This window comes from Ranitomeya variabilis, chromosome 2 (assembly GCF_051348905.1).
Source record: "Ranitomeya variabilis isolate aRanVar5 chromosome 2, aRanVar5.hap1, whole genome shotgun sequence".
NCBI classification, from domain to species: Eukaryota; Metazoa; Chordata; class Amphibia; order Anura; family Dendrobatidae; genus Ranitomeya; species Ranitomeya variabilis.
This window is the reverse complement of record NC_135233.1, coordinates 165,050,583-165,069,965: the sequence shown is the minus strand read 5'-3', so window position 1 is coordinate 165,069,965 and position 19,383 is coordinate 165,050,583. Positions and strand designations below refer to the sequence as shown.

The window sequence follows — 19,383 nt, the reverse complement described above, 5'->3', positions numbered from 1 at the left end:
TGAGATACAATTTTACTTCCTCATGCTAACTACACTGCTCAAAATAATAAAGGGAACACTTAAACAACACAATGTAACTCCAAGTCAATTACACTTTTGTGAAATCAACCTGTCCAGTTATGAAGCATCATTGATTATAAATCAATTTCTCCTGCTCTTGTGCAAATGGAGCAGACAGCAGGTAGAAATGATAGGCAATTAGCAAGACAACCCCTATAGTGGAGTGGTTCTGCAGGTGGTGACCACATATAATTTCTCTGTTCTCATCCTTTTTGGCTGTTGTTTTGGTCACTTATGCATTTTGTCATTGCTCTCCCCCTAGAGGTACACTAACATGATGCGGTGTCTACAACCCACAGAAGTTGCTCAGGTAGTGCAGCTCATCCAGAATGGCACATCAATGTGAGCAGTGGCAAGAAGGGTAGCTGTGTCTCTTAGCACAGTGTCTAGAGCATGGAGCAGATACCAGGAAATGTGGAGGGGATCATAGGAGGGCAACAACACAGCAGCAGGACTACTAATTCCTTCTTTGTGCGAGGAAGAACAGGAGGAGCAGTGCTATCAGAAACAGACTCCTTGAGGGTTGTTTGAGGGCCTAACATCTACAAGTGGGTATTGTGTTTACAGCCCAACACCGTGCAGGGCAATTGGCATTTGCCAGAGAACATCCAGATTGGCAGATTCGACTTTAACACTCTGATATTCACAGATGAGAGCAGGTTCACACTGAGCGCATGTGACAGAGTCTGGAGACGCCATGGAGAACGATCTGCTGCCTTCGGCATCCTCCAGCATGACTGGTTTGGCAGTGAGTCAGTAATGGCGTGGGGAGGCCCTCCCTGTGCTAGCCAGAGGTACCCTGACTGCCATTAGGTACCGGGATGAGATCCTCAGACACACTGTGATACCAAATGCATGTGCAGTGGGCCCGGAGCTCCTTTTGATGCATGACTGTGCTAGGTCTCATGTGGCTGAAGTGTGCCAGCAGTTCCTGCATGATGAAGGCATTGATGCTATGGACTGGCCTGCCAGTTTCCCAGACCTGAATCCAATTGAGCACAACTGGGATATCATGTCTCATTCCATCCACCAACACTACGTTGCACCACAGACTGTCCAGGAGTTGACTGATCTGTAATCCATGTCTGGGAGGAGATTCCTCAGGAGAACATCAGCCACATCATTAGGACCATGACCAGGCATTGTAAGGAGGTCATACAGGCACGTGGAGGCCACACACATTACTGAGCATTGTTTCCTTCTCTAGAACAATTTCCACTGAAGTTTGATCAGCCTGTAATTTGATTTCCCACTTTCATTTTGAGTATCATTCCTAATCCAGACCTCAAAGGGATATTCATTTTGATTTACATTGATCATTTTTGTTTTATTGTTCCCAACACATTCCACTATGTAATGAATAAAGATTTGCAACTGGAATATTTCATTCAGTGATATCTAAGATGTGGTATTTCAGTGTTCCCTTTATTTTTTAGAGCTGTATATATAGACGCCTCATCCATCCCTCTTAATGTTATGGGCACATCAGAAAACACTGTATATATTTTCTTAACTGTGCTGTACAATCATTTTAATGCTGTACATTAATTTTTCAGCACAGTAGCTCATACTCCTGGGCACAATATGAGCCATGCTCTGTGGCACAGATGCCTAACCTTTTATAAAGAATACTACGCCCCTTCTTTCCGACACGCATTCGCCCTGGCGAATCATAGGTTCTCTACCTCCCAACCTGTGACACTAGGCCGCGTCAAGACGTGAATGCTGTCCTGTTAGCTGATATGTGGTGTTATCCAGGATACACTGAAACAACCAGAGAAGCTCCAAAGAAAGTTAACCATTAATGGCCCGAAGAACTTCTTTTTATAGTGTGGATATTATCCACATTATCTTTGCAACAATCTAATGGGGAAGAGGGACACACTAGCTCATAGGGATCAGTACTAATTTCCCCTCTTTCAGATCACGTCACACTATTAGGTGCAGTCACTATTTTTATTAATGAATCAATTTGCATACATATTTTAATCCATTAATTAATAAGATAGTTAGGATGTACTGCATTACCTTATGGGCAAACCTATTCACTATCAATATTGGTATAAATCTTGCCCTATTCCTATAATCCCTAATATTGAGTCATTGTATCCTTACTTAAGGTAATTAGAATGTTTTATAAAGCTATTATAGCTGTTTTTTTAATACCGAAGTTTTTTAACCAAAAAGATTTTCTTCAATGCAGTCTAACCCATAGTGTCCCATACTCTTACCTTCTATGTATAATTATATAATGGGGATATAAGAGATGCATTCATTTAGGTCTATAGGGGTGATTTTGTAACCTAAATATCCATGGTGATTCCTTTCCCAATATCATATTATGAATTTCTCCTCTTGGGAAAGCCCTGATGCTTTCATATCTCCTCCATGAGCCCCTCCTACATGCCTTGAAATGGGGGTACCCTCCATTCTTCGGATATCCCTTCTATGCTCCAGAATTCTTTTTCTGAAGTGGCAGCTTTTTTTTTACCAGCATAGCTTTTTGGACACATACATTTCGCCAAATAGACAATTCCATCTGTTTGACAATTGTTGAACTCTTTATTGTGATAAACTTTGTCCATTATATCACTGGTGAATGTTGTTTGCTTCACTATAAATTCACAGGCCTTACATGGACCACATCTGATTCTAAGGCTACTTTCACACATCAGGTTTTTTCATTCCGGCACATTACGGCTATTTTTAGATAAACCGGAACCAGCGAAATTAAAAAACGGAACAGTTTTTACCCCATTGACTTGTATTAGCGCCGGATTGCGCCGCATGGACTAACGTTCCTTCCTGTTTTTTCCGGATCCGGCGAAAATTTCAATTTCGGCATCTGGAAAAAACATCTACAGTAACGTTTTTTCGTCTGCGGCGAAAAAGCCGGAAAGGCCGGATCCGGCCTTTCCGGCTTTTTGCTACAATGCATGTCTATGGACGCCGGAATGTGCCGGATCTGTAAAAAGCTGGATCCGGCGACCTGATCCTGCTTTTTAATCTGAGCATGCTCAGAACATATTGGCCTGCCCCCAGGACAAATATATAAACAATGCCAGTGAGGCCCTCACTCATTACCAGCCATAGAGAGCCTGCCTGCAAAGAGCCTGCCAACCAGAGAGCCTAGCCTGCCTGCCTGCCAAGAGCCTGCCTGCAGAGGGCCAAGCCTGCCTGCCAAGAGCCTGCTTGCAGAGAGCCAAGCCTGCCTGCCAAGAGCCTGCCTGCAGAGAGCCAAGACTGCCTGCCAAGAGCCTGCATGCAGAGAGCCTAGCCTGTCTGCCAAGAGCCTGCCTGCAGAGAGCCAAGCCTGCCTGCCAAGAGCCTGCCTGCAGAGAGCCAAGCCTGCCTGCCAAGAGCCTGCCTGCAGAGAGCCTAGCCTGCCTGCCAAGAGCCAAGCCTGCCTGCCAAGAGCCTGCCTGCAGAGAGCCTAGCCTGCCAAGAGCCTGCCTGCAGAGAGCCTAGTCTGCCAGCAGAGAGCCTAGCCTGCCTGCCAAGAGCCTGCCAGCAGAGAGCCAAGCCTGCCTGCCAAGAGCCTGCCAGCAGAGAGGCAAGCCTGCCTGCAGAGAGCCAAGAGCCTGCCTGCAGAGAGCCTAGCCTGCCTGCAGAGAGCCTGCCTGCAGAGAGCCAGGAGCCTACCAGCCAAGAGCCTGCCTGCCAAGAGCCTGCCAGCCAGAGAGCCAAGAGCCTGCCAGCCAAGACCCTGCCTGCAGAGAGCCTAGCCTGCCTGCAGAGAGCCAGGAGCCTGCCAGCCAAGAGCCTGCCTGCAGAGAGCCGAGCCTAGCCTGCCTGCAGAGAGCCAAGAGCCTGCCAGCCAGAGAGCCGAGAGCCTAGGCTGCCAGCCACAGAGTATATCAGCCAGCCATCAGCCATGTCTTCTTCTGGGAGCCCTCCTGAACGTCGGCAGCGCACTGAGGTAAATAAAAGTTCTATTTTTAGAGATTTTTTTTTTTTTTTTGCACAGTCTAAATGTCTGTCTATCTATCGATCTGTCCCATATCTGTCTATGTCATATTTTATTTTTTTATATGTATATATATTTTACTAATTAATGTATTTATCAATCTCTAATCCAGAAGAAGACCGAAGGGGTGGAGAGAGACCTGGAGTGGGACTGCAATTGGTAAATGTCTTGTATGCATCGCGGAACCACAACCTCACACTACACCCAACACATACAAACAAAAGATCCTTACCGAAAGAACACTGCACACAACACATAAAAAGCCAATACACAAGCACATATATATATATTTTTTTTCTTATAGTCTTCTGATTCTGGTGCTCGATCCAGAGGTCCTCAGAGCGGCTCCCAGGGTCGTCGGCGTGAGAGTGCGGGTGGCCGTCATCGTGTAAGCATCTCCTTATTTATTTTATTTTATTTTTTTTTTTAACTTAATGTTGTTTTGAATGTATTGTTTTTTGTTTTTTTTCTTTTTCAACAGGCTTAACAGCGTGCTCCTGACTCCGGATGGTGAGGAGGTTGGGCTAAATATTGACCACCTCATCGATCTGATCCGAGAGAGGGAGCCGCTGTGGAACATGGGTGGCCACCGATGTGATTGTGACCCGTCGGCTTTGGGAGCAAGTCTGCGAGCAGCTGGTAGACAACTGGGAGGACCTCGATGTTCGGGCCCAGAATCAAGCACGTAAGTGTACACAGTTATGTTGATGGATTTCAAGTATTGTATCCTAACCAATTTGTGTTTCTCCTTTTTTTTTTTACAGGTGAGAGGATCGTCAAGCGGTGGCGGTCGATCAGGGATCGCTTCAAGAAGGAGTTCAACAAAGAGATGCGGGCTCCGAGTCCATCTGGAGGATGCAGGAGCAGATATAAATATGCCCAAGCCCTGTTGATCCTCAGGTCAACGATGGTGAGCCAAAGGTAAATATTACCCACCACATTTAATAACCAGTGTTTTACATGTCTCACCCTCTTTTGCTGTTTTAGCCAGGGCCATGCAATATCAGTATCTATATATATGAGGCATCGTGATTACTCGCTAATCCCGCCCCCTGCACAGTAGCTCCGTTCCCACCACATCACCACACACAATCCCGCCCCCCCACCACATTACCACACACAATCTCGCCCCCCCACCACATCACCACACATAATCCCACCCCCACCATATCAACACACAATCCCGCTCCTCCACCACATCACCACACATAATCCCGCTCCTCCATCACACATAATCCCGCTCCTCCACCACACACAATCCCGCCCCCCCACCACATTACCACACACAATCCCACCCCCCCACCCCATTACCACACACAATCCCACCCCCCCACCCCATTACCACACACAATCCCACCCCCCACCCCATTACCACACACAATCCCACCCCCCCACCCCATTACCACACACAATCCCACCCCCCCCACCCCATTACCACACACAATCCTGCCCCCCCCACCACATTACCACACACAATCCCGCCCCCCCACCACATTACCACACACAATAATATTACCACACACAATCCCGCCCACCCACCCCATTACCACACACAATCCCGCCCCCCACCCCATTACCACACACAATCTCGCCCCCCCACCACATCACCACACATAATCCCGCCCCCACCACATCACCACACATAATCCCACCCCCCACCACATCACCACACATAATCCCACCACATCACCACACATAATCCCGCCCCCCACCACATCACCACACATAATCCCGCCCCCCACCACATTACCACACATAATCCCGCCCCCCCACCACATTACCACACATAATCCCGCCCCCCACCACATTACCACACATAATCCCGGCCCCCACCACATTACCACACATAATCCCGCCCCCCCCACCACATCACCACACATAATCTCGCCCCCACCACATCACCACACATAATCCCGCCCCCCACCACATCATCACACATAATCCCGCTCCATCACCACACATAATCCCGCTCCTCCACCACACATAATCCCGCCCCCCCGCCACATTACCACACACAATCCCGCCCCCCCACCACATTACCACACATAATCCCGCCCCCACCACATTACCACACATAATCCCGCCCCCCACCACATCACCACACACAATCCCGCCCCATCACCACACATAGTCCCCCCTACCACATCACCACACATAATCTCGCCCCCCCACCACATTACCTCACGTAATCCCACCCCCCACCACATTACCACACATAATCCCGTCCCCCCACCACATTACCACACACAATCCCGCCCCCCCCCACCACATTACCACACATAACCTCGCCCCCACCACATCACCACACATAATCCCGCCCCCCCACCACATCACCACACATAATCCCGCCCCCCCACCACATCACCACACATAATCCCACCCCCCCACCACATTTCCACACACAATCCCACCCCCCACATTACCACACACAATTCCGCCCCCCACCACATCACCACACACAATCCCGCCCCCCACCACATCACCACACACAATCCCGCCCCCCCACCACATCACCACACATAATCCCGCCCCCCACCACATCAACACATAATCCCGCCCCCCACCACATCAACACACATAATCCCGCCCTCCCACCACATTACCACACACAATCTCTCCCTCCCACCACATTACCACACACAATCCTGCCCTCCCACCACATTACCACACACAATCCCGCCCCCCCCCCACCACATTACCACTCATAATCCAAGCGCTATTGAATGTTGTCGTTATTTACTTTAGTTTAATCACCAGCAGCGTTAATTAGATAGCAATGAGCGTGCCGAGCGTTAGCTGGCTGGAAACAGCTAGTATTAATTATATTTTCTTTTCTCTTTGTTCCACAGCACCGTCGGCAGCACTCGGGAGCCTGCAGCAGAGTTTAGCCCTTCTGCGGCGATCCCTCAGGAGTCCGCCACCGCGGGACACTTCGACAGTTCCGGCCCCTTTGCACCTTCCCAGCCTTCCCTCACATCTGATCCCTCCGTCCCATCCACCAGCGCTGGAGCATCCTGGCCAGTTGCATTGCATGAATCTGCTGGTGAGGATATAGCTTTTCTTTTACCCCACCCCTCTGATGCTGCCACCTCTACTACACCTGTGGCTTCGGGGTGGCAGCGCCAGAGGGGTCAGGTACAGAGCTATGCGCCCAAGTTCTTGCACCTGAATGCATCCTTCCAGAACTGTCTCAAAGTTTTGTCCGAGCAAATGGCTGCAGGTTTCAATTTGGTAACTAAAAGCATTCTCGAGTTGCATACACTTCTGCTACGGATGCATTCAGAAGCAAGTCAATCACCGAACCACACTTTTTTCCGGTCGGTACTCGAGCGCATGGATAAGCTATCTCCTGATCAGCAGATGCAAGTAATGCAATCGTGCCAGTCTGCTCTAGCGCTTGTTACTTCTCAAGCCACTGCACCTGCCCCCCCTTCTGCACCTGCCCCCCCTCCAGCCACTGTCCCTCACTCCAGCCACTACCATCCTCCTGCCCCATACCAGCATCCTGCCCCGTACCAACATCCCGCCCCATACAAGTTCCCATCAACATCTTCCGCGCCTCCTCTCCCTGCCCACTACCACCAGTCTCCTTCACCCATCATGTCAATATCCCAACCCTCTTCTCCACCCATCACCTATTCTGCCTCTCAATCCATCAACTACACCCCTCCATCATTTCAAATCCAACTCCCTGTACACCCGTCCACTTTCTTTCTCCACCCCTTCACCGCTACCTACTGATCCTTCACCACCACCACATTCCTCTCTCAACACTCCCACTGTCGGTGTCCCAATCTGACAGCCCCTCCAGCAATATCTCCACCCCAAATTATACTAGCTTATAAAAGTTATTTTGGTTTAAAATTTGTTTAATAAAACTGTTTTGTTTAAGCAAAATTTGTATTTTATGTATAAGGTATAGTAATACATTTAAGAATGTGGTTAGAGGTTAAATACTTCAAACAGGTACATAACTTAGGTAAAAGAAGGTAAAATACTTTGGGTACAACCCAAACAGGTACATAACTTTGGTAATATATTGTTAAAGGTTAAATACTTTGGGGGCAACACAAACAGGTACACAACTTGGGTACAATAAGGTAAAATACGGTTAACAAGGTCCAAGAAAAAATGTTCAAACGCTCTCATCCTGCCAGTCTACTCTTCCTTCAGGTGAGATAAAGTATTCTGCGAATTGGTCCCTCATTCGGTAAACTGCCACAGAACTTCTATACGTAATGCACGTAAACTGTGCTTTACAGGATGGGAAACAATAAAAATGGCTTACCGAAGAGTGACCATCAGACGCTCCGCCGGTGAAATGGAGAATCGGCAATACGTATCACTCCTTCGGATGAGATGACCAATTCGGTCCACCAATAGATCGAAGTTCTCCGCTTTCATCCGCACATACGAGAAAAATTTATCTGGGTCTCCTCTTGGCTCCATGTACAGTGTAGAGAACACCCCACGTGTCATTCTCTGTGCGGTGATGGGGTGGATCCACAAACGGCATCAGCGCAGACGCAGAATGCGCTGCCTCTCTCGCTCCTTCTCCAAAACAATTGTTTTCAAGCGATTTGCCTCCACAGTGAAATCCACATAGATCTTCAGAATATTCGCAATAACGACATCCATCTCGCTCTCCAAACACTTGCTCCTCTACGACTTGTCACAGATGGGCTGTAGGAACACTGTATATATAGTATTCAGGGGGCTAATCACATTTTGGAGCCTCCCAGGGGCGTTTTTAAAAACCGGATCCGTCAAAAACCGGATGAAAAAAACGGAAGAAACGGATGCCAGCCGTATGTAACGGATCCGGCTTTCCGCCGGATCCAATACCCGGATCTGTCGGAAAACTGGATCCGTTACATACGGTTTTCAAAAATTATGCCGGATCCGGCTCTGCGGCATGACGCCGGAATCGTCAAGGCGCCAAAAACCTGATGTGTGAAAGTAGCCTAAGGGTATGTGCACACTTTTCTGCACAGAATCTGCATCTCTTGGCAGAAAATGCAGGTAAAAATCCTCTCGTATTTTGATGCGTTTTTTTGTGCAGGTTTTTCATGCGTCTTTTCATGCGAATTTGTCTGTGTTTTTGTAACCTAAATAAAGATCTATTATGTAACAAAAAACAAAAAAAAAGAATTATGATGTCATTTCTTTGTCCGACCTCTTGTTTTACATACTTCATTGAAGAATAATGTTTATACACACACACACACACACACACACACACACACACACACACACACACACACACACACACACACACACACACACACGATAGATAGATAAATAGATGGATAATGATAGATAATAGATGGTAGATAGATGATAGATAGATGATATATAGATAGACAATAGATAGATAATACCAAGGCCGATGTTTAGTAATGAGCCTAAGAAAATGGTACATAAATTGTTGAATAGAGACACACAAAATCTGCATGCAATATCTTTAAAAAGAAAAAAAAATGGTGTGGGCTCCCGTGCAATTTTCTGAGCCAGAGAGGGAAAGCCGATGGCTGGGGGCCGATGTTAGCCTGGGAAGGGGTTAATACCCATGGAGCTTCCCAGGCTATGAATATCAGCCTGCATCTGACATTCGTAGCCAAGAGAGGGGACATGGATATCGGCCCCTCCCCTGGCTACAAATATCAGCCCCCAGCCACCCCAGAAATGGCGCATCTGTAAAATGCGCCAATTCCGGCACTTAGCCGATCTCTTCCCACTGCTCTGTAGCGGAGGCATATGGAGTAATAAGGGGTTAATGTAACCTTTGATTGTAAGGTGACATTAAGCCTGGTTAGTAATGGAGAGGCGTCAATAAGATACCTATCCATTACTAATCCTATAGTAGTGAAATAGTTAAACAAAGACACAGCCAGTAGGGTTGAGCGAAACGGGTCGGCCATTTTCAGAAGTCGCCGACTTTTGGCAAAGTCGGGTTTCATGAAACCCGACCCCTGTGTGGGGTCGGCCATGAGGTAGGCGATCTTCTGAATCTGGTATCGGAATTCCGATACCGAGTTCCGATATGTTTGCGATATCGGGAATCGGTATCGGAATCCATATTTAAGTGTTAAATAAAGAATCAAAATAAAAAATATTGATATACTCACCCTCGGACGCGCCCTGGTACTAACCGGCAGCCTTCCTTCCTAAGAATGAGCGCGTGAATGACCTGCGGTGACGTCGCGGCTTGTGATTGGTCGCGAGCGGTCACATGGGCGGTCACGCGACCAATCACAAGCCGCGACGTCATCTAAGGTCCTTCACGCGCTCATTCTTAGGAAGGAAGGCTGCCGGAAAGAAGCAGGGCGCGTCCGAGGGTGAGTATATACCTAATAGGAATATACTCACCCTCGGACGCGCCCTGCTTCTTTCCGGCAGCCTTCCTTCCTAAGAATGAGCGCGTGAAGGACCTTAGATGACGTCGCGGCTTGTGATTGGTCGCGTGAACGCCCATGTGACCGCTCGCGACCAATCACAAGCCGCGACGTCACCGCAGGTCGTTCACGCGCTCATTCTTAGGAAGGAAAGCTGCCGGTTAGTACCAGGGCGCGTCCGAGGGTGAGTATATCAATATTTTTTATTTTGATTCTTTATTTTACACATTAATATGGATCCCAGGGCCTGAAGGAGAGTTTCCTCTCCTTCAGACCCTGGGAACCATAGTATCCCATTGCACTGCATTGGGTTTCGTGTTTCGGCCGACCCCGACCCCGACTTTTTTATAGGATCGGCCGATTTCACTCGACCCGACTTTTGAGAAAGTCGGGTTTCGTGAAACCCGACCCGATCCTATAAAAGTCGCTCAACCCTAACGGCCAGAAAAAAAATATTTTAATATTCTTAATTTCACCATACTTACAACCATGTCTAATTCCCCGAAGCCATCGATCACCTGCAAAAAATAAAAAATAATAAACCAACCGTATACTCCCGGGTCCGACGTAGTCCAATTAATAAAGTGTGTCCCATGACGATCTCCCCTATAGTGCTGTCACATCAGGAGATGTGACAGCTCTATAGGCTTCCAGTGACACACTGACAGGCGACAATGGCTCCTGCAGTGTTATCACTGAGGGTTCAATGGCCTCTCACTTTACAGCACTACTGCGTGAGAATTTTCCCACGCAGCGGTGCTGCAAGTGACAGTATGAACTATCCTGTACTCACAGTGGCGGAGGGATACAGTGCGGAAGGATACCTTCCATCATTGTATCCCAGAGCCCCTGGTGAGCGTCGCATCTGCCGGTGTGACTGCTCTCCACGGGAGATTGTCATGGGACACTCGTTATTAAATGGATTACATCGGATCAGGGAGTATACTGTTGGTTTATTTTACATTTTTCCAGGTGATCGAGGGCTTCGGGGACTAGGTGATTGGTGAGTATGTACTGTATGTACTGTATGTCTATATGTATGTACTGTATATGTGTGTATGTGGGGTTTTTTTTTTTTTTTTACACTTGAACACAGTAGCCGGATAATGAGACTACTACTCTCCCATCATCCGGCTAGCTATCACTGTAGCAGGCATAGCTGGATGGGACTAGAAGTCCCATTGGACGATGCCTGCCTACACACAGATCCGCACGCACACATACAGCCCTGCACACCCACACACAGATTCACACAGCCCGCACATCTTCTCCGCACACAGTCTCTGCCCGCACACAGTCTCTGCCTACACACAGTATCCTCCACACACTCTTCCCCCCTCCCGATCTGCAGCTTTTCTATCAGACACATCCACAGTAAATCCGCAGATCTTTTTTAAACCTGCGGTTTTGCTGCGGATTTGTCTGACACAATGGAAGTCAATGGGTGCATAAACGCTGCAGATCCGCAAAAAGAATTGACATGCTGTGGAAAAAAAAGCTGCAAATGCGCTTTTTTTTTCCGCAGCATATGCACACCAAATGTCAATTTCACATTGACTAGCATTACTTGTGCACTACACTGCGGATTTGATGCAAATCCATGCGTCCAAAAACGCTGCGGATCCGTATCTAAATCTGCAACGTGTGCACAAACCCTAAGGGAACAGGGAAGGATTTATACTGTTAAAAGGGATTTGAGAACAGACATCACAAGGTGATTCTTTTATATACGGAGACCAGTATTTGGAGATAGAGGAAATAAGTCTGTTAAAACAGAAAGAGATGCAGTCGTTTATAATATTTTATGTTATTAGTATCTATAGTATGACCTGGACGTTATTTGAAAGGTTATAGGGACAGACTGGAACAAACAGGGTGGATATCACAACATTTCTTTCTCGCCTCATTGGGGGACACAGGTAACCATGGGTGTATGCTGCTGTCACTAGGAGGCTGACACTATGCAAATAAAGAAGAAGTAACTCCTCCCCGGCAGTATACACCCTCCGACAGGCACCAGGCAACTCCGTTTTTACCCAGATCCGCATTTCTTTTACAGGGATTTGTTGTGTTTTATTAACCTTTTCCCCTTTCTTTTTCAGACTCTTTCTTCAGGATAACAGGTTATAGTTCTTCTCACCCTGTTTTCCCCACTTTGAGCGACAGAGAGAGCAGTGTGGTATCACCACATCGCACCCTCTCGGACCCGCTGGGCAGGACTTTGTCCCCTGTCACCCATTCGGGTGTTCAGGGTGACTTTCTTCTTCGGTGGCCAGTCCTGCCCGTTTCCCCTCCTCATCCCTCTCCTCGGAGAGGGCTGAGAGGAAGACGGCGGTCACCTCCAGTGACCCTCTCCCCCTGGTTAGGGGTCGACGCCGTCTTCTGCGCCGGAGCTCGTGGCGCGGGAAGGAGGACTTCTTCCAGGACCCTCTACTCTTCCAGGGATCCTGATGCGTTCCTCATCTCCAGGTAGGGAGTCTTCAAGCAACAGTACGTCCCCCCCCGTCCGACAAGCTTTCTTCTAGATCTTACCAGGGCCTCTTTTTGATAGGGGAGTGGGCTGCAGTTTTTCGGGGAACCGGGATGCGCTATCGCCGCGGGGGAACACATGCTGGCACTTCCTTTGTTCTCCCTCCTTTTTATGCAAACCTGCTGGCGCGCGCGCCCGCCATTTTTTTCTATCTCCCGGCTTTTTTTTCCTTCGTTCGGCGCTTACGCGCCCCCTTGTGGCGGCCTGCATTACTGCGGCTGAGAGTTCAGCGTTCTTGGGGGCGTTTCTTATGCATCTCCCCTTCGGCGCTTGTGCACGCCCACAGCGTTGCGCTGTCTCCGCGCTCTTTCTGCGTCTTCCTGCTCCCTGTCAGCGTCTGCTCACCGCGTGGGACACAGGATTCTCAGGGGAACACAGGCACAGACTCCTGCGGCTACCGCTGTCGCTGTCCTTCAGCAGGCTCAGCGCTACTGCTCTCTCGGGCTCTACTCCTCCCGGCAGTATTTCTCCGCTCCTGGACAAGGTAATATCCACCTATGTCCGACCCCACTCCGGCCTTTGCCACTATGGCCATCCATTACGCCTGCGCTCACTGCAAGAAAAAGTGGGCCTCAGGTCAGCCTTCTCCGTTTTGCCCGTCCTGCGTTCCTCCCACCATGTCAGCTCCTCTGGAAGCTCCTAGGTCCTGGGATGAGTGCACCCCCCCTCCCCCGGAGTGGGCTGTTGCAATGTCTCAATCAGTGTCTAACCTGACTAAGGTGTATCAGTCCCTGGTCCAGGCACATGAACGTATCCCGCTTCTCTCTAATGCCACCAGTGCCACGAACGCCTCACACGGCGATTCGCTCGCACCTGTCCTAGATCCTCACAGAGGCAGACCGGACAAAAGAGACAGAAAAAGGGCCTTATCTAGATCATCTTCCAGTTCCCTGGACCACTCCGGGATTCCTTTATCTGCCCGTTCCCCCTCCTCGCAGGCGGACCTCGGGTCTGACGTAACCTCTCAGTCGATCTGACTCGGATGCAGATCTGACTTCCGGAACACAGGTTATGGTCGATAGCCTTATTTCGGCTATCATTCAGACGCTTGATCTTAAGGAGGATGAGGCAAGCTCTCAGGACGTCTCCGTTGCGTTTAAACGGATTAAACGTCCCTCTAGGGTTTTTCCTAATCACAAGGAGTTTGACAACACTACCTCCACTCACTGGGAAAACCCTTGTAAGCATTTCCCTGGCAGGAAACGGCTAGACGTGTTATACCATTTACACTCCGACCTGGTCTCCAAATGGTCCGAGTCTCCTAAGGTCGACCCGCCCGTTTCCAGACTATCCTCACAGACGGTTCTATCTATCCCGGACGCGGCTTCCCTTAAGGACCCCACGGACAGACAGATCGAGGCGCTAGCAAAATCGGTATTTGAGGCTTCCGGAGCCTCCCTTTGTCCTAGTTTCGCCTCGTCATGGGTAGCCAAGGCTGTGTCAGCCTGGGCCAAGACCCTCGCAGGGGCATTTTGGCCTGTGCTCCTGCTGAGGAACTGTCTGATTTGGCGGATCAGATTTCTCTTGCAGGAAAATATCTCATGAATGCCTCTCTTGATGCAGCGGCCTGCTCCACCAGGGCTAACAGCAACATTGTGGCCATTCGCCGGATTCTCTGGCTAAAGGCGTGGAACGCTGACCCCGCTTCTAAGAAATCTCTCACTGGTCTGCCCTTCCAGGGTTCCAGACTCTTCGGCACGCAGCTGGATCAAATGATCTCGGACGCTACGGGTGGTAAGAGTACCTCCTTACCCCAGTCCAAGCCGAAACGTCCCTTCAACAGGAGGGACCCCCAGTCCTTTCGTCCCTTTCGGTCTTTCGCCCCCTCAGGAAACCCCAACCAGGACCGTTCCTCCTCGCAAGGGGACCGAAGAAAACCTTTCAGGCCTCCACCGCGCTGGAGAGCTAAGAGCCACCCCGCAAAACCATCTGGATCTCGGGGCCACAGGTTTTCTAATAAATGATGGGTCGCCCCCACCTGGAAATCTCTCCAGGGTGGGAGGCCGCCGCCTTCTGTCCTCAGAGGTTTGGCTATCAGTAGTCGACGACGCCTGGGTCAGGGAGATCGTCACGTCAGGCTACAAAATAGAATTTTCTTCGCCCCCCCCCGGAAGTCGTTTCCTGCTCTCTCGTCCTCCCAAACAGCCCTCTCATCTCACAGGGCTTCTCTAGGCCGTCGATTCGCTCCTCGCCTCAGGAGTCGTAGTGCCGGTGCCTTATCGCTAGCGGTTTTCGGGGTTTTACTCAAACCTGTTCGTGGTTCCAAAAAAGGACGACTCTCTCCGTTCGATTTTGGATCTCAAGCGGTTGAACCGCCATCTACGGATTCGGCACTTCAGAATGGAATCTCTGCGCTCGGTGGTCGCGTCCATGGAACCGGGAGAGTTTCTGTGCTCCGTGGACATTCGGGATGCGTACCTTCATGTTCCGATTTGCGTAAAGCATCAGAGGTTCCTCCGGTTCGCGATCCAAGAGCATCATTACCAGTTCACGGTCCTCCCTTTCGGGCTGGCGTCTGCTCCCAGGGTCTTTACGAAGGTCATGGCAGCTGTCATGGCCATTCTGCGTTCAAAAGGGATTCTGGTAATCCCATACCTCGACGACCTCTTGATCAAGGGCTCATCCCGTCGGGATTACAGCCAGAGCCTCCAGCTTACTCTGGACACGCTGGTTCGCCTCGGCAGGATAATCAACTACCAGAAGTCTTCCTTGATTCCAACCCAGCGTCTGGAGTTCCTAGGCATGGAATTCGACACCTTTCAGGCTCAGGTCTTCCTCCCCAAGGAGAAGTTCCTTTCTCTTCGTCGGGGTGTCAGAGTGCTAAAGGGCCCGAACCCTCTGTCCCTCCGCCTCGCCATGAGGGTTCTGGGGAAAATGGTCGCTTCTATGGAAGCGGTCCCCTATGCTCAGTTCCACTCTCGTCCCCTCCAGCTGGCCCTTCTGTCTGCCTGGGACAGGAACCCGCTTTCCCGGGACCGTCCGTTTCGCCTCTCTTCCAAGGTGAAGCAGTCTCTCACTTGGTGGACGCTGTCCACCACCATTATGCGCAGGAGGTCATTTCTCCCTCCCCGCTGGCAGGTGATCACCACCGACGCCAGTCCCCAGGGTTGGGGAGCGGTCTTTCTCCACCTCACAGGCCAGGGCCGCAGGACTGCTCAGGAGGCGTGCCTCCCTATCAACCTCTTGGAAATCAGAGCCATCTTCCTAGCCCTCATCCGCTGGGAGTCCCTTCTCTCGGGAAAGCCGGTCCGCATTCAGTCGGACAACGCCACAGCCGTGGCATACATAAACCATCAGGGAGGGACTCGCAGCAGTCAAGTCATGACGGAAGTGGCAAAAATTCTCCGTTGGGCGGAGGGTCACGTTCCCTCTCTGTCAGCCGTCCACATCCCAGGGGTGGACAATTGGGAAGCCGACTTTCTAAGTCGCCAGGGCATCGTGGCGGGCGAGTGGTCTCTTCCCGCAATCTTCAGCCAGATTTGCCAGCGGTGGGGCGTTCCAGACGTCGACTTGATGGCCTCCCGGGCAAACCACAAGATCCCCCAGTACGTTTCCAGATCTTGGGATCCGATGGCCGTCGCATGCGACGCTCTCGTGATCTCGTGGGCCCAGTTCCAGATGCCCTATCTGTTCCCGCCCCTCCCCTTGATCCCAAGGGTCGTAAAAAAGATCAAGACAGAAGGGGTCCCCGTACTCTTGGTAGCTCCAGATTGGCCTTGCAGGGCCTGGTATGCGGAACTGGTGAACATGCTGTCGGATGTTCCGTGGAGGCTTCCGGATCTTCCGGACCTTCTTTCGCAGGGGCCCCTCTTCCACCCGAATTCTCGGTCTCTGAATTCAACGGTATGGCCGTTGAGGCCGCGGTCCTGAAGAACGCGGGTTTTTCTCATAGCATCATCCAGACTGATAAGAGCGAGAAAACCGGCTTCCTCGCGTATTAACCACAGATGTTGGAACTGGAAGGCCTTTTTCCGGTGGTGTCAGGACAACAATCTGTTTCCTATGACTAGGGTTGAGCGAAACGGATCGTTCATTTTCAAAAGTCGCCGACTTTTGGCAAAGTCGGGTTTCGTGAAACCCGACCCGACTCCAGCGTGGGATCGGCCACGTGGTTGGCGATCTTGGCGCCAAAATCGCGTTTTGTATGAGGCCCTCCCCGCCATTTTTTCAGCCAATGAAGGAGTGTGGGCAGCGTGATGACATAGGTTCCGGCCCGGTTTCTGCGGCGTCATAGAGCCATAATACCGTTTGGGCTGCAGTGAAACACAACATATGGAGAGAGAGAGAGAGAGATGCACATTGACTTGCATTGGGTTGACTTGCATTGAGAGAGATGCACATTGACTTGCATTGGGTTGACTTGCATTGAGAGAGATGCACATTGACTTGCATTGGGTTGACTTGCATTGGTTTTCGTGTTCCGGTCCGGAGCCCGACTTTACAGTAGAATCGGCCGATTTCACGCGATCCGACTTTCGAGAAGGTCGGGTTTCACAAAACCCAACTCGATCCTAAAAAAAGCAAAAGTTGCTCAACCCTACCTATGACCTTTTCCCTTCTCAGCTTCCTTCAAACGGATCTAGATTCGGGTCTTTCCCTTAGCTCCTTGAAGGGTCAGATCTCCGCTCTATCCATTCTTTTTCAAAGAGACCTGGCCTCCCTGCCTCAGGTGAGGACCTTCATCCAGGGGGTCGCTCATATAGCTCCCCCTTATCGTTCTCCTTGGGATCTCAACTTCGTCTTAGACACCCTCCAGCGTGCGCCCTTTGAACCGATTCAGGACATTTCCATCTCACTTCTATCCTGGAAGGTAGCCTTTTTGGTCGCCATCACCTCCATTAGAAGGGTGTCAGAGCTGGCGGCATTATCCTGTCGTTCTCCCTTTCTAGTCCTGCATCAGGGCAAAGTGGTTCTTCGTCCGGTTCCTTCTTTCCTACCAAAGGTAGTTTCGGCTTTTCACATCAATGAGGACATTGTCCTCCCTTCCTTGTGCCCTTCCCCGGTTCATCCCTTGGAGAAATCTCTTCACAAGTTGGATGTGGTCAGGGCTATCCGGATTTACCTCGCCAGAACTGCCTCTTTTCGTCAGGCCGATCCTCTGTTCGTCGTCTCGGATGGGCGTCGAAAGGGACTCCCCGCCTCCAAGTCCACAATTGCTCGTTGGATCCGTTTGGCGGTTCTGGAGGCATACCGTGTCCAAGACAAACAGCTTCCTTCAGGGTGAAAGCTCACTCTACCTGGGCTGTGGGAGCTTCCTGGGCAGTTCGTCACCAAGCTTCGGCCTCGCAGGTTTGCAAGGCCGCAACGTGGTCATCTATTCACACCTTTGTCAAATTCTACAAGGTGCATACTCAGGCTTCCTTGGTACATAGGTTGAGTTTTATATTACCTGTTCCTACTACTGCTTTTGCACCAACTGAGTTGCCTGGTGCCTGTCGTAGGGTGTATACTGCCGGGGAGGAGTTACTTCTTCTTTATTTGCATAGTGTCAGCCTCCTAGTGACAGCAGCATACACCCATGGTTACCTGTGTCCCCCAATGAAGGCTCCAAGAAAGAGATTTTACGGTAAGAACCAATCTTTTATAAGCATAAAAATAAAAGTTATATTTTAAATATTTTTTGTTCACATCAGTCAGTGATTTTAATTTTAGTTTACTAATAACGTGAATAAAATTGTTTGGACTTTGGGATGATCGCTGTGAAACTGCTAGCAAATGCTCTAAACTAGTGTAACAGGTAAAGTTCAGTAAGATATAGAACATTGTCAAGGCGCTTGCTCATCAAGTTCAGTGTGTTTGTTCTGTATTTTTTAGTTAGATCTAATTCTCATCAGCTTTGTAGATATTGGCATCATATTAATCTTATTTCTGTATAGATCCATATTTCTTTCTTCTCTCATGGATCCGGCCCCCCATGCGTTGTTTCTGGAGGAGGCACAGAGGGGCCTCTAGTTAATTTCAGAACAGCAGTAAAATAAAGTAGCTGTGCACTGATGTGATCGGGTTTCTTACAGAATTTCTCACCACTGCGGAGAGTTGTTGGTTCTCTTATATATTAGCTGAATACAGCTGTGCTTTCTTTCTTATAAGAAACCTTAACCCTACATAAAATCTACAATGATTAAGTGATGATGTCCTTGCATCGGCTGAACATATTCCTGCAGAAGGTGATTTGACCTTTCCATTTTCAGTCATCGACCACTCAGGTTCCATCCACTGAAGTTCCTCCTGCAGGAGAGACAGAAGAAGAGGATGATGGGATGAATGACTTGAACCAAGATGTGATGTCTTTAATCTGGAGTGAAGACCTGAGAGTGCAGGAAGTGCGGAGACTTCTTCAAAGTTCCCATCCAGTACGTGTCAACGTGGTTCAGATGCCAGAAGTAAGCGACCATGAGTACATAGAGGAGAAAGAGAACAGGTAATGGTGT

General features: G+C 49.6%; 1 protein-coding gene across 1 annotated transcript in view; it reads left to right on the top strand.

The window, feature by feature from the left end:
* The window catches only part of ANAPC1 (anaphase promoting complex subunit 1), a 258,672-nt gene that overhangs the window by 143,423 nt on the left and 95,866 nt on the right, over window positions 1–19,383 (top strand). The window contains exon 25 of the mRNA XM_077283141.1: window positions 19,144–19,373. Coding sequence (XP_077139256.1) covers window positions 19,144–19,373 — 230 coding nt within the window. The remainder of the gene's footprint in view (window positions 1–19,143; window positions 19,374–19,383) is intronic.